Source organism: Sander lucioperca, chromosome 17 (genome assembly GCF_008315115.2).
Source record: "Sander lucioperca isolate FBNREF2018 chromosome 17, SLUC_FBN_1.2, whole genome shotgun sequence".
NCBI classification, from domain to species: Eukaryota; Metazoa; Chordata; class Actinopteri; order Perciformes; family Percidae; genus Sander; species Sander lucioperca.
This window is the reverse complement of record NC_050189.1, coordinates 10020274-10036697: the sequence shown is the minus strand read 5'-3', so window position 1 is coordinate 10036697 and position 16424 is coordinate 10020274. Positions and strand designations below refer to the sequence as shown.

The 16424-nt window shown below is 32.7% G+C and overlaps 1 protein-coding gene across 5 annotated transcripts in view; it reads left to right on the top strand.

Moving 5' to 3' along the window:
* The window catches only part of exoc6b (exocyst complex component 6B), a 133906-nt gene extending 130180 nt beyond the window's left edge, over positions 1-3726 (top strand). For all 5 annotated transcript variants that reach the window (XM_031304105.2, XM_031304104.2, XM_031304103.2 and 2 more), the window contains one exon: positions 695-3726. In XM_031304105.2, the coding sequence (XP_031159965.1) occupies positions 695-821 (127 nt within the window). In that variant the 3' untranslated portion in view covers positions 822-3726. The remainder of the gene's footprint in view (positions 1-694) is intronic.
* The last annotated feature ends 12698 nt before the right edge of the window (positions 3727-16424 follow it).

Sequence of the window (16424 nt, the reverse complement as noted above, 5' to 3'; positions counted from 1 at the left end):
GTCTGCTGGCTCCCTGAACTTCCTGGAGGTCCATAACAGTGCAGCGTTCTGCATCAAAACACACACACTGTCTCATGTGACACTGAGCACTCCTTAAAAACGTTCTTTTTTTATTTAGTCAATTTTTTTTTAACATTTTAAAATAAAATGTCAAACTTATAAGCAATAAAAAAAGAAAAACAAACAAGATCATAAGCAACCCAAATAATATTGTTCATGTTCAAAAGGGGTAGGAAGAAGTTAAGAACTTTTTTTTGTCATACCCCATCTTAATTTTCATTATTCATAGATAATAGAAATCCAATTCTCAACCATCAGTGTCCATGTTCAACTTGCTCGGCTTGAACAGAAACAAAACAAAATAATCTGATCAGATGAACCAAAAACCATTAAACAGGTGACTGCAGCTAGATGTGTGTGTCTCTACTGAGCATGCTCGTACAATTATGCACTTGTGTGTTTTCTTGAATGCATCAAATGACCTACTCAGTGCGTATTGTTATACTTATAGCATTTTAAACGTAGAGAATGTGAAATGAAATACTAAAACAGGCCACTTTTTTTGTCTTTATCCTCTTTAATTTCTTCTTTTTCATAATCCCATCTTCTCCCTCCTCCTTTCTGCTGCTTTGTTACATCCCTTCACATCCTCTGTTTCATCACCTGTCCTTTCTTTTCGTCTCTTTATCTCCAGGATGAGGGAGACGAGCAGAAAAAACAACGTCTTTGCCCAGTTCAGGAAGACGGACAGAGACCGACAGAAACTCATCGACACCATCATCAAACAGCTACGCAACCTCATCGCACAGCACCACGCCTAGAGCGGGCCGCCTGATTGGCCAGGAGGCCTGAAGCCACACATCTTCAATTGGCTGAATTCAACCATCAACGCAGCCCTGATGAAAAGCAGACTCCCATCGATCTGTTTCAACCCTGCAACTATTGGCTGATCCATGCACCTTAACTTCGCTGGACTCCACTGAACTTCCCACAACTGCAGACAGTTCCCATCGGTCATCTTCAACGCCCAACAACAACCAGTGTAAACCTGCAACAAGCTCATTGGATAAACAAGGTCACACCGTTTGATTTCACTGGTTGACCTAAGCCACTGTTTTCCCGGACTACCAAGCATAACTGTTGAGGCTACAACACGCGTTTCTGGCAGCGCGGGTTGCACTTGAACTTCATCTGTCGGACTGAAACACTGGCAGGTTATCAGGCCTCAACTAAGCTCATCCTGTTGGTTACTTCCTGCCCAGTCTCTAAACCGAGTAGTCTGATTAGCTGAAGACAAGAAGAGAAAGAAGCTCTCTGTTATCTTATCGGTCTATTTGTGAGATTTGTGACCTGTGGAGAACAAGAAAGTAGAGCAAATAAAAGTAGAATAACAAGGAATTACGTGGTACCAGCTAAGAAAATAGCAAAATAAATGACAAGCAGTTCAGACTCTAAAAGCAAACGTTCACATTAAGATGACGTGGCAAGGAGAAAAACTAGGAAGAACAGTGAGTTTCTCTTCTTCAGTTCCAGTTACTGGATGCTGTAGACATATTGGTAGCTGTACAGGGTGGGAACATGTTAATTTTGGCTGTGATGAACAGTAGATTCCTAGAATCTATGACGTCTCTTTTTTGTTTTTTGTTTTTGTAGGACCTCCATTTTGATAGATTTTATTCTTTGTACCACAATCTTCCCATTTCCCTTTCCTAAAATCTAAGTGGCTGGTCTCATCCCCGTTTATTTAGTTTCTCCTTGCCCCATACGACTTTTAATGTCTTCCACATTGCTCTCCTTCACTGTGGCACAATGAACGAATTTATTGAATGTACATCAGAGAGGATGATTTCATATTACAGCTAGAAAAGCACTGAAATCAACATTAGGTCTAATAGGTATTAGTGACGAATGAACAGAATGTTCCTCCAGTATTGTCTAATGAAGGGGGATACGCACGCAACATGGCAACCTTTTCCCCTCTTAACATACAACCTGTGAACACTTGAATGCTCAGATCTGATAACCGTATCCCCTCTTCTTAACGCCTGAAAGCACAGTGAGTGTTTGGGATTTTAAACGGGGGGGATGTTGTCTAAACATGGCAACCCATTTCTCCACTTTCATTATCCTGTTGCCCGAGCATTTTCTACTCTTCATGTATAAATAACTGGGTCTTAAGGAGGGGCATAATGCCTCAATCAGGCAACTGCCATAAAGTATATAGTTTTGTTTGCCCAGTTGCCTAGAAAGAGACTAATTTGTATAGAAAGCATTGTACTAATGCCAAGCACACACACTTTTATGTCTTCCATAAACATATGCCAAGCAGTGTGTGTGTGTGTGTGTGTGTGTGTGTGTGTGTGTGTTCATTCTTTGGCGACTTGTACACACAGCACATAATGACATTTACACTAGATTATTTTTTTTTTTTTTGGAGCTAATATGGGTCTCTTTTCGCTCTTTGTGTTGCTTTTGAACTTGGGTGCAATAATAGCATTGGAAACTACAGCATTTTGTGTGTTTGTGTGTGTTAATCATGGCGCTTTATAAAGGGATGCAAACCTACAGGCCCCATCAGAAGGGAATTTAAGTCTTCCACTTCCTTTCGATCAGTTGCCATGTTTGATTTACTGAGCAACATCATGTGTGTTTGTGTTCACTCGTGCATGCCGGCACTGTGAAATTGTGCGCATTTATGTATTTGTGTGTGTGTGCGTTTGTTATTCATCCATCCTTGGCTGTGTGTTATTTTTAGGTGTTAGTAAGGGACTGGGGCCGTCGTTTATGAATGTGCCTTTGCTGTATTCGGTGTGCATTTTCCTGCCAATAAAGCAGCAACACTGGTGTTTGGAGGCTGGACGTTGAACATGAATGAATTGTTGGATGTCTGAAAAAACAAAAGTCTTAACTCAAAGTCCATTTACTAGCTTTATCCAGAGTTTTCAACCTCATGTCATACTCTCCTGGAGGTCTATTTGTTACTTTACCTTTTCTGTGACACAAATTAAAATGCTATGCGCTGTTGTTAGATTTTTTTTCAAGTAGTAGTCTGTAGTAACGCTCATTTTCAGACTTGAAATAATGACTGGTCATAATTTACAACCTGAAATGTCTTTTTTTTTTTTAAATTAGACATGTTTTCTTGTAAAAGTAAGGTCTGTATCGCCTAATTTACAAGGAAACAGTCTCATAATTTAGATATTTTTTCTCGTAACTAATATATCTCAATTTTGAGGGAAAAGTCTCATGCAAATGCCATGCACATTTGTTAAGAAACACTGAGACACAACCAAAAATGTCTCAAATTTAAACATATCCACATCTGGGTTATTTGATCTATTTCAGTTTGTAGAAATAACAAGTTTTGTAAATGGTCTCATTCAGATATTTTAGTTTTAGCTGCGTAGTTGTCCAAAATCCTGCAGTCTGAATTGCCCATTGCCTTATTTTTGTGCTTGGGAACACCGTGGCAGTAATGAGCAAAGTAACTGAACTTTTCCGTGTTCGATCCACCACTCTAACATTGATAGTCCTGCATGTTCGTCTGTGTCCAGAGTCCTCACACTGCAGGTGTTGCTGCTACTTGTTTTGTATTTTGAAAGCAGAAATCTTTACTGAGACAGAAGCACTGTACACACTATTGTATTCAACCACTAATGAATGAAAATAAAGTAAAATACTAATACAGTTGCGACAAATATTAAATAAATGTAAAACTGTTGAGAATATTTTGTCCTGACTTTTATTTCATGAACTTTCTTCTGTCACTTCAATGTACCTAATCTAATTGTTGATGGATATATTATGTTATATATTATACGTTCCCTGTTTCCAGTCTTTATGCTAAGCTAGCCATCTCATCAAAGCTGTAGTTGAGTAAATGGACTTACCTTCAACCTCTGGAAACAAATGGAGCGTCACAGACCTTACAGCCACAACCTGCAGAGAAATGACACAGTAACATTGTCATAACATCAAACAAGACGTACTAATTAAACACCATCTATCTCTCACCCACTACTCTCAGCTTGGTGACCTTTGGCCTTTCAGACAGCAGGAGCGTCTGCTGTCAGAGATGTGATTAACAAGGGTGTGTGTGTGTGTGTGTGTGTGTGTGTGTTCACTGGAGGGTAGCGGCTCGAGTCCAAAGCAACACAAACTCTGCATGCTCCAGGTTTCCTCTGCTGACTGTGTGCATGTGTGTGTTCCCAGTGCTCTATAGAGGAGCAGTGGAGCGCTCAAAGATTTGGGGTGCCTGACAAAAACCTTGCTCTCTTTTCGTTTTCTCTTTTTTTTCCCTTTTGTGAACTTTTTGAACTCACTCTTCTGGTGTGTATTTCGAGTTTTGATTCTTCTGAAACAATCATGCACTGCTTAATCAAAATTCTCGAAAAAAAAAAATTTGTTAAATTCATAATATAGTATATCAAAAAAGTCATAGTATATATCATATATGTTGAAAAAAAAGTCATAGTATAGTATGTCAAAAGAAGAAGAAAAAAGTCAGTATAGTATGTGGAAAAAAGGAGTAAAGAAAGTCGTAGTATAGTATATCGAAAAAAAGTCATAGTATAGTATGTCGAAAAAAGTCATAGTATAGTATGTCAAAAAAGAGGAAAAAAAGTCATAGTATAGTATGTCGAAAAAAGTGGGAAAAGTCATAGTATAGCATGTCGACAAAAAGTCATAGTATAGAATATCAAAAAAAGAGGAGAAAAAGTCACAGTATAGTATGTTGAAAAAAAGTCACAGTATAGTATGTTGAAAAAAAGTCACAGTATAGTATGTTGAAAAAAAGTCATAGTATAGCATGTCGAAAAAAGTCATAGTATAGTAAGTTGAAAAAAGAGGAGAAAAAGTCATAGTATAGTATGTTGAAAAAAGTCATAGTATAGTATGTCGTTAAAAGAGGAGAAAATTCACACTAGTGTGTCAAAAAAAGTCATGGTATAGTAAGTCAAAAAAAGTGGAAAATAATCATAGTATAGCATGTGGAAAAAGAGGAAAAAACGTCATAGTATAGTATGTCGAAAAAAGTCATAGTATAATATGTCGAAAAAAGAGCAAAAAAGTCATAGTATAGTATGTTGAAAAAAGTCATAGTATAATATGTTGAAAAAAGAGCAAAAAAGTCATAGTATAGTATGTTGAAAAAAGTCATGAAATAGTATGTCGAAAAACAGTCATAGTATAGTATGTCGAAAAACAGTCATAGTATAGTATGTTGAAAAAGAGGAAAAATAGTCATAGTATAGTATGTCGTAAAAAAGTGGAAAAAAGTCATAGAATAGCATGTCGAAAAAATAGGAAAAAAGTCACAGTATAGTATCTCGAAAAAAAGTGGAAAAAAGTCATACAATAGCATGTCGAAAAAATAGGAAAAAAGTCACAGTATAGTAGGTCGAAAAAAGTCATAATATAGTGTGTCGAAAAAATTCACAGTATAGTGTGTCGAAAAAAGTCATAATATAGTGTGTCGTAAAAAGAGGAAAAAAAAGTCATAGTATAGTATGTCGAAAAAGAGGAAAAAACATCATAGTATGGTATGTCGAAAAAAGTCACAGTATAGTATCTCGAAAAAAAGTGGAAAAAAGTCATAGAATAGCATGTCGAAAAAATAGGAAAAAAGTCACAGTATAGTGTGTCGAAAAAAGTCATAATATAGTGTGTCGAAAAAAGTCATAGTATAGTATGTTGACAAAAAGTCATAGTATAGTATGTCGAAAAAAGTGGAAAAAAGTCATAGTATAGCATGTGGAAAAAGAGCAAAAACGTCAGTGTAGTATGTCGAAAAAAGTCATATTATAATATGTCGAAAAAAGTGGAAAAAAGTCATAGTATAGCATGTCGAAAAAAGTCATAAAATAGTTTGTCGAAAAAAGTCATAGTATAGTATGTGGAAAAAAGAGGAGAAAAAGTCATAGTATAGTATGTTGAAAAAGAGGAAAAAAAGTCATAGTATCGTATGTCGAAAAAAGTCATAGTATAGTATCTCGAAAAAAAGTGGAAAAAAGTCACAGTATAGTAGGTCGAAAAAAGTCATAATATAGTGTGTCGAAAAAAGTCATAGTATAGTATGTCGAAAAAAGAGGAAAAAATTCACAGTATAGTGTGTCGAAAAAAGTCGTAATATAGTGTGTCGAAAAAAGTCATAGTATAGTATGTCGAAAAAAGTCATAGTATAGCATGTAGAAAAAAGAGGAAAAAAGTCATAGTATAGTATGTCGAAAAAAGTGGGAAAAGTCATAGTATAGCATGTAGAAAAAAGTCATAGTATAGCATGTCGAAAAAGGAGGAAAAAAAGTAACTGTATAGTATGTCGACAAAAAAGAGGAAAAAAGTCATAGTATAGCATGTCGAAAAAGGAGGAAAAAAAGTAATTGTATAGTATGTCGACAAAAAAGAGGAAAAAAGTCATAGTATAGTATGTCGAAAAAAGAGGAAAAAAAGTCATAGTATAGTATGTCGAAAAAAGTGGAAAATAATCATAGTATATTCGGTCGAAAAAAGTCATAATAAAGTGTGTCGAAAAAAGTCATAGTATAGTATGTCGAAAAAAGAGGAAAAAAAGTCATAGTATGTCATAAAAAGAGGAAAAAAGTCATAGTATAGTATGTCGACAAAAAGTCATAGTATAGTATGTCGACAAAAAGTCATAGTATAGTATGTCGACAAAAAGTCATAGTATAGCATGTCGAAAAAGGGGGAAAAAAAGTAATTGTATAGTATGTCGACAAAAAAGAGGAAAAAAGTCATAGTATAGCATGTCGAAAAAAGAGGAAAAAAAGTCATAGTATAGTTTGTCAAAAAAGGTGGAGAAAAAGTCAGTATAGCATGTCGACAAAAAGTCATAGTATATCATGTCGAAAAAAGTCATAGTATGTCGAAAAAAGTCATAATATAGTGTGTCGAAAAAAGTCATACAATAGCATGTCGAAAAAATAGGAAAAAAGTCACAGTATAGTAGGTCGAAAAAAGTCATAATATAGTGTGTCGAAAAAAGTCACAGTATAGTATGTGGAAAAAGAGGAAAAAAAGTCATAGTATAGTATGTCGAAAAAATAGGAAAAAATTCACAGTATAGTGTGTCGAAAAAAGTCATAATATAGTGTGTCGTAAAAAGAGGAAAAAAAAGTCATAGTATAGTATGTCGAAAAAGAGGAAAAAACATCATAGTATGGTATGTCGAAAAAAGTCACAGTATAGTATCTCGAAAAAAAGTGGAAAAAAGTCATAGAATAGCATGTCGAAAAAATAGGAAAAAAGTCACAGTATAGTGTGTCGAAAAAAGTCATAATATAGTGTGTCGAAAAAAGTCATAGTATAGTATGTCGACAAAAAGTCATAGTATAGTATGTCGACAAAAAGTCATAGTATAGTATGTCGAAAAAAGTGGAAAAAAATCATAGTATAGCATGTGGAAAAAGAGCAAAAACGTCATAGTGTAGTATGTCGAAAAAAGTCATATTATAATATGTCGAAAAAAGTGGAAAAAAGTCATAGTATAGCATGTCGAAAAAAGTCATAAAATAGTTTGTCGAAAAAAGTCATAGTATAGTATGTGGAAAAAAGAGGAGAAAAAGTCATAGTATAGTATGTTGAAAAAGAGGAAAAAAAGTCATAGTATCGTATGTCGAAAAAAGTCATAGTATAGTATCTCGAAAAAAAGTGGAAAAAAGTCACAGTATAGTAGGTTGAAAAAAGTCATAATATAGTGTGTCGAAAAAAGTCACAGTATAGTATGTCGAAAAAAGAGGAAAAAATTCACAGTATAGTGTGTCGAAAAAAGTCGTAATATAGTGTGTCGAAAAAAGTCATAGTATAGTATGTCGAAAAAAGAGGAAAAAAAAGTAGTAGGATAGTATGTGGAAAAAGAGAAAAAAACGTCATAGTATGGTATGTCGAAAAAAGTCATAGTATAGTATGTAGAAAAAAGAGGAAAAAAAGTCATAGTATAGTATGTCGAAAAAAGTGGAAAATAATCATAGTATAGTCGGTCGAAAAAAGTCATAATAAAGTGTGTCGAAAAAAGTCATAGTATAGTATGTCGACAAAAGAGGAAAAAAAGTCATAGTGTAGCATGTCGAAAAAAGAGGAAAAAAAGTCATAGTATAGTATGTCGTAAAAAGAGGAAAAAAAGTCATAGTATAGTATGTGGAAAAAGAGGAAAAAACGTCATAGTACGGTATGTCGAAAAAAGTAGAAGAAAAGTCATAGTATAGTATGTCGAAAAAAAGTGGAAAAAAGTCATAGTATAGTTTGTAGAAAAAAGAGGAGAAAAAGTCATAGTATAGTATGTCGAAAAAAAGTTGAAAAAAGTCATAGTATAGTATGTAGAAAAAGGAGGAAAAAAAGTCATAGTATAGTATGTCGAAAAAAGTCATAGTATGTTGAAAAAAGTGGAAAAAAGTCATAGAATAGCATCTCGAAAAAATAGGAAATAAGTCACAGTATAGTAGGTCGAAAAAAGTTATAATATAGTGTGTCGAAAAAAGTCATAGTATAGTATGTCGAAAAAAGTCATAGTATAGCATGTAGAAAAAAGAGGAAAAAAGTCATAGTATAGTATGTCGAAAAAAGTGGAAAAAAGTCATAGTATAGTATGTCGAAAAAAGGTGGAGAAAAAGTCAGTATAGCATGTCGACAAAAAGTCATAGTATAGTATGTCGTAAAAAGAGGAAAAAAGTCATAGTATAGTATGTCGACAAAAAGTCATAGTATAGTATGTCGAAAAAAGAGGAAAAAAAAGTCATAGTATAGTATGTCGAAAAAAGAGGAAAAAAAAGTCATAGTATAGTATGTCGAAAAAAGAGGAAAAAAAGTCATAGTATAGTATGTCGTAAAAAGAGGAGAAAAATTCCTAGTATAGTATGTCGAAAAAAGTCATGGTATAGTATGTAGAAAAAAGAGGAAAAAAATTCACAGTATAGTATGTCGAAAAAAGTGGAAAATAATCATAGAATAGTCGGTCGAAAAAAGTCATAGTATAGTATGTCGACAAAAGAGGAAAAAAAGTCATAGTGTAGTATGTCGAAAAAAGAGGAAAGAAAGTCATAGTATAGTATGTCGTAAAAAGAGGAAAAAAAGTCATAGTATAGTATGTGGAAAAAGAGGAAAAAAGTCATAGTATAGCATGTAGAAAAAAGAGGAGAAAAAGTCATAGTATAGTATGTCGAAAAAAGTAGAAGAAAAGTCATAGTATAGTATGTCGAAAAAAAGTGGAAAAAAGTCATAGTATAGCATGTCGAAAAAAGTCATAAAATAGTTTGTCGAAAAAAGTCATAGTATAGTATGTGGAAAAAAGAGGAGAAAAAGTCATAGTATAGTATGTTGAAAAAGAGGAAAAAAAGTCACAGTATGTCGAAAAAAGTCATAGTATAGTATCTCGAAAAAAAGTGGAAAAAAGTCACAGTATAGTAGGTCGAAAAAAGTCATAATATAGTGTGTCGAAAAAAGTCATAGTATAGTATGTCGAAAAAGAGGAAAAAATGTCATAGTATAATATGTGGAAAAAGAGGAAAAAATGTCATAGTATAGTATGTCGAAAAAACAGGAAAAAATTCACAGTATAGTGTGTCGAAAAAAGTCATAATATAGTGTGTCGAAAAAAGTCATAGTATAGTATGTCGAAAAAAGAGGAAAAAAAGTCATAGTATAGTATGTCGTAAAAAGAGGAAAAAAAGTCATAGTATAGTATGTGGAAAAAGAGGAAAAAAAGTCATAGTATAGTATGTGGAAAAAGAGGAAAAAACGTCATAGTATGGTATTTCGAAAAAAGTCATAGTATAGTATGTCGTAAAAAGAGGAAAAAAAGTCATAGTATAGTATGTCGAAAAAAGTAGAAGAAAAGTCATAGTATAGTATGTAGAAAAAAGAGGAGAAAAAGTCATAGTATAGTATGTCGAAAAAAAGTGGAAAAAAGTCATAGTATAGCATGTCGCAAAAAGAGGAGAAAAAGTCATAGTATGTCAAAAAAGTGGAAAAAAGTCATAGTAGAGTATGTCGAAAAAAGTCATAGTATTGCATGTCGAAAAAAAGAGGAAAAAAGTCATGGTATGTGGAAAAAGAGGAAAAAACGTCATAGTATGGTATGTCGAAAAAAGTCGTAGTATAGTATGTCGAAAAAAGTCATAATATAGTCGGTCGAAAAAAGAGGAAAAAAAGTCATAGTATAGTATGTCGAAAAAAGAGGAAAAAAAGTCATAGTATAGTATGTCGAAAAAAGAGGAAAAAAAGTCATAGTATAGTATGTCGAAAAAAGTCATAGTATAACATGTCGAAAAAAGTGGAAAAAAGTCGTAGTATAGTAGGTCGAAAAAAGTCATAGTATAGCATGTAGAAAAAAGAGGAGAAAAAGTCATAGTATAGCATGTCGAAAGAGGAGGAAAAAAAGTCATAGTATAGTTTGTTAAAAAAGGTGGAGAAAAAGTCAGTATAGCATGTCGACAAAAAGTCATAGTATATCATGTCGAAAAAAGTCATACTATGTCGAAAAAAGTGGAAAAAAGTCATAGTATAGTATGTCGAAAAAAGAGGAAAAAAAGTCATAGTATAGTATGTGGAAAAAATAGTTAAAAAAGTCATAGTATAGTATGTCGAAAAAAGTGGAAAAAGTCAGAGTATAGTAGGTCGAAAAAAGTCATAATATAGTATGTGGAAAAAGAGGAAAAAACGTCATAGTATTGTATGTCGAAAAACGAGGAAAAAAGTCATAGTACAGTATGTCGAAAAAAGTCATAGTATAGTATGTTGAAAAAAGTGGAAAAAAGTCATAGTATAGTATCTCGAAAAAAAGTGGAAAAAATTCATAGAATAGCATGTCGAAAAAACAGGAAATAAGTCATAGTATAGTATGTTGAAAAAAGTCATGGTATAGTATGTAGAAAAAAAGAGGAAAAAAAGTCATAGTATAGTATGTCGAAAAAATAGGAAAGAATTCACAGTATAGTGTGTCGAAAAAAGTCATAGTATAGTATGTCGAAAAAAGTGGAAAATAATTATAGTATAGTCGGTCGAAAAAAGTCATATTAAAGTGTGTTGAAAAAAGTCATAGTATAGTATGTCGAAAAAAGAGGAGAAAAAGTCATAGTATAGTATGTGGAAAAAGAGGAAAAAACGTCATAGTATGGTATGTCGAAAAAAGTCATAGTATAGTATGTCGAAAAAAGTAGAAGAAAAGTCATAGTATAGTATGTAGAAAAAAGAGGAAAAAAGTCATAGTATAGTATGTCAAAAAAAGTGGAAAAAAGTCATAGTATAGCATGTCGAAAAAAGTGGAAAAAAGTCATAGTATAGCATGTCGAAAAAGGAGGAAAAAAAGTCATAGTATAGTTTGTCAAAAAAGGTGGAGAAAAAGTCAGTATAGCATGTCGACAAAAAGTCATAGTATATCATGTCGAAAAAAGTCATACTATGTCGAAAAAAGTGGAAAAAAGTCATAGTATAGTATGTGGAAAAAATAGTTAAAAAAGTCATAGAATAGTATGTCGAAAAAAGTCACAGTATAGTATCTCGAAAAAAGTGGAAAAAAGTCATAGTATAGTATGTCGAAAAAAGTCATATTATAGTATGTAGAAAAAAGAGGAAAAAAAGTCGTAGTATAGTATGTCGAAAAAATAGGAAAAAAGTCATAGTATAGTAGGTCGAAAAAAGAGGAGAAAAAGTCATAGTATAGTATGTCGAAAAAAGTCATAGTATATTATGTCGTAAAAAGAGGAAAAAAAGTCATAGAATAGCATGTCGAAAAATAGGAAATAAGTCACAGTATAGTAGGTCGAAAAAAGTTATAATATAGTGTGTCGAAAAAAGTCATAGTATAGTATGTCGAAAAAAGTGGAAAAAAGTCATAGTATAGTATGTCGAAAAAAGTGGAAAAAAGTCATAGTATAGTATGTCGAAAAAAGTCATAGTATAGCATGTAGAAAAAAGAGGAAAAAAGTCATAGTATAGTATGTCGAAAAAAGTGGGAAAAGTCATAGTATAGCATGTAGAAAAAAGTCATAGTATAGCATGTCGAAAAAGGAGGAAAAAAAGTAATTGTATAGAATGTCGACAAAAAAGAGGAAAAAAGTCATAGTATAGCATGTCGAAAAAAGGTGGAGAAAAAGTCAGTATAGCATGTCGACAAAAAGTCATAGTATAGTATGTCGAAAAAAGAGGAAAAAAAGTCATAGTATAGTATGTCGAAAAAAGAGGAAAAAAAGTCATAGTATAGTATGTCGAAAAAAGTGGAAAATAATCATAGTATAGTCGGTCGAAAAAAGTCATAATAAAGTGTGTCGAAAAAAGTCATAGTATAGTATGTCGAAAAAAGTGGAAAAAAGTCATAGTATAGTATGTCGAAAAAAGTGGAAAAAAGTCATAGTATAGTATGTCGAAAAAAGTCATAGTATAGCATGTAGAAAAAAGAGGAAAAAAGTCATAGTATAGTATGTCGAAAAAAGTGGGAAAAGTCATAGTATAGCATGTAGAAAAAAGTCATAGTATAGCATGTCGAAAAAGGAGGAAAAAAAGTAATTGTATAGAATGTCGACAAAAAAGAGGAAAAAAGTCATAGTATAGCATGTCGAAAAAAGGTGGAGAAAAAGTCAGTATAGCATGTCGACAAAAAGTCATAGTATAGTATGTCGAAAAAAGAGGAAAAAAAGTCATAGTATAGTATGTCGAAAAAAGAGGAAAAAAAGTCATAGTATAGTATGTCGAAAAAAGTGGAAAATAATCATAGTATAGTCGGTCGAAAAAAGTCATAATAAAGTGTGTCGAAAAAAGTCATAGTATAGTATGTCGAAAAAAGAGGAAAAAAAGTCATAGTATGTCGTAAAAAGAGGAAAAAAGTCATAGTATAGTATGTCGACAAAAAGTCATAGTATAGTATGTCGACAAAAAGTCATAGTATAGCATGTCGAAAAAGGAGGAAAAAAAGTAATTGTATAGTATGTCGACAAAAAAGAGGAAAAAAGTCATAGTATAGCATGTCGAAAAAAGAGGAAAAAAAGTCATAGTATAGTTTGTCAAAAAAGGTGGAGAAAAAGTCAGTATAGCATGTCGACAAAAAGTCATAGTATATCATGTCGAAAAAAGTCATAGTATGTCGAAAAAAGTGGAAAAAAAGTCATAGTATAGTATGTCGAAAAAAGAGGAAAAAAAGTCATAGTATAGTATGTCGAAAAAAGTGGAAAATAATCATAGTATAGTCGGTCGAAAAAAGTCATAATAAAGTGTGTCGAAAAAGGAGGAAAAAAAGTCATAGTATAGTATGTCGTAAAAAGAGGAAAAAAGTCATAGTATAGTATGTCGAAAAAAGTGGAAAAAAGTCATAGTATAGTATGTCGAAAAAAGTCATAGTATAATATGTCGAAAAAAGTGGAAAAAAGTCATAGTATAGTATGTCGAAAAAATAGTAAAAAAGTCATAGTACAGTATGTCGAAAAAAGTCATAAAATAGTTTGTCGAAAAAAGTCATAGCATAGTATCTCGAAAAAAAGTGGAAAAAAGTACCAGTATAGTAGGTCGAAAAAAGTCATAATGTAGTGTGTCGAAAAAAGTCATAGTATAGTATGTGGAAAAAGAGGAAAAAATGTCATAGTATAGTCTGTCGAAAAAACAGGAAAAAATTCACAGCATAGTGTGTCGAAAAAAGTCATAATATAGTGTGTCGAAAAAAGTCATAGTATAGTATGTCGAAAAAAGAGGAAAAAAAGTCATGGTATAGTATGTCGAAAAAAGAGGAAAAAAAATTATAGTATAGTATGTCATAAAAAGAGGAAAAAAAGTCATAGTATAGTATGTGGAAAAAGAGGAAAAAACGTCATAGTATGGTATGTCGAAAAAAGTCGTAGTATAGTATGTCGAAAAAAGTCATAATATAGTCGGTCGAAAAAAGAGGAAAAAAAGTCATAGTATAGTATGTGGAAAAAGAGGAAAAAACGACATAGTATGGTATGTCGAAAAAAGTCGTAGTATAGTATGTCGAAAAAAGTCAAAGTATACTATGTTGAAAAAAGTACAAGAAAAGTCATAGTATAGTATGTCGCATAAAGAGGAGAAAAAGTCATAGTATAGTATGTGGAAAAAAGTCATAGTATAGCATGTCGAAAAAAGTGGAAAAAAGTCACAGTATAGTATGTGGAAAAAGAGGAAAAAACGTCATAGTATGGTATGTCGAAAAAAGTCATAGTATAGTATGTCGAAAAAAAGAGGAAAAAAGTCATAGTATAGTAGGTCGAAAAAAGTCATAATATAGTCGGTCGAAAAAAGAGGAAAAAAAGTCATAGTATAGTATGTCGAAAAAAGAGGAAAAAAAGTCATAGTATAGTATGTCGAAAAAAGTCATAGTATAGCATGTCGAAAAAAGTGGAAAAAAGTCGTAGTATAGTAGGTCAAAAAAAGTCATAGTATAGCATGTAGAAAAAAGAGGAGAAAAAGTCATAGTATAGCATGTCGAAAAAGGAGGAAAAAAAGTCATAGTATAGTTTGTCAAAAAAGGTGGAGAAAAAGTCAGTATAGCATGTCGACAAAAAGTCATAGTATATCATGTCGAAAAAAGTCATACTATGTCGAAAAAAGTGGAAAAAAGTCATAGTATAGTATGTCGAAAAAAGAGGAAAAAAAGTCATAGTATAGTATGTTGAAAAAATAGTTAAAAAAGTCATAGTATAGTATGTCGAAAAAAGTGGAAAAAGTCAGAGTATAGTAGGTCGAAAAAAGTCATAATATAGTATGTGGAAAAAGAGGAAAAAAGTCATAGTACAGTATGTCGAAAAAAGTCATAGTATAGTATGTTGAAAAAAGTGGAAAAAAGTCATAGTATAGCATGTCGAAAAAAGTCATAGTACAGTATGTCGAAAAAAGTCATAGTATAGCATGTCGAAAAAGAAGGAAAAAAAGTCATAGTATAGTTTGTCAAAAAAGGTGGAGAAAAAGTCAGTATAGCATGTCGACAAAAAGTCATAGTATATCATGTCGAAAAAAGTCATACTATGTCGAAAAAAGTGGAAAAAAGTAATAGTATAGTATGTGGAAAAAATAGTTTAAAAAGTCATAGTATAGTATGTCGAAAAAAGTCATATTATAGTATGTAGAAAAAAGAGGAAAAAAAGTCGTAGTATAGTATGTCAAAAAAAGTCATAGTATAGTATGTCAAAAAAATAGGAAAAAAGTCATAGCATACTTTGACGAAAAAAAATCATAAAAAAGTCATAGTATAGTATGTCAAAAAAATAGGAAAAAAGTCATAGTATAGTTTGACGAAAATAAATCATAAAAAAGTCATAGTATAGTAAGTCAAAAAAATAAGAAAAAAGTCATAGTATAGTTTGACGAAAAGAAATCATAGTATAGCATGTAAAAAAAAAACGCACAGTATAGTTCACATCAGCTTATTCAAAGGTCACAGGTCAGGGCACGAGAATTTTCAGCCAGTCCCTTACAACCAAACCTCTTCATGTATAAGTGTTTGTCTATCTACAGATTCAAGAGAATCTACGTAGGCAGCTACATGATAAGGGAATGTTTTGTCTCAGGACTTACCCCTCTTGGAGGTCGGTGGGCCAGTCACACTTTAGCATACTTTCCAGAGAGAGAGAGAGGCTGATCTAGGCTTTAGTATCTGTCTCTACGGCGCCTGCAATATCTTTGTTTGAGGTTCAGCTAAACGTAACGCCTCCAGCATAAGTTTAAATACAGCTTGTGGAGGACAGGAAAAAGTAAAACATTGTGGTTAAACTGTACTGCCAGCTTAATTGTCTCCTCAATTGAGTGTTCATTAAAGGTGCTCTAAGCGATGTCACGTTTTTTTAGGCTACAACATGTTTTGTCACATACAGCAAACATCTCCTCACTATCCGCTAGCTGCCTGTCCCCTGAACACACTGTAAAAAAAAACGTGGTTTCTGTAGACAGCCCAGGCTCCACAAACGGCAACAAAAACAAACTGCGCCTACCTGCACCACCAAACATAACAAACAGTGTTCCAGCCAATAACCGACAAGAAGGATTTGGAGGTTGGGGGTTTGGGGGGTTAGTGCTTGACAATAATTCAAATGTCAACAAGAAGTGACGTCACCCAACATCGCTTAGAGCACCTTTAAATGCTTCTGTGTAATTCAACAAGGTCTCCCAAACGTTCTTCCCATGTGAGATGAGTTGTGCTGCTCCTGAGTTATTCCTTCATAAAAGTCATAGTATAGTATGTCGAAAAAAGTCTTTAAAAAGTCACAGTATTATATGTCGAAAAAGGTACAAAAAGTCATAGTATATAAAAAAAAAGTCATAAAAAAGTCATAGTATAGTTTGTTGAAAACGAGTCATGGTATAGTGTTAAAGATAGTCATAAAAATAGTTCCGTGATGAAAAAAAACAAAACAATGTTATATTCTTGCAGTCAACTTTTTTAGGTGTTACATCTGATAAATTGAACAAAACAA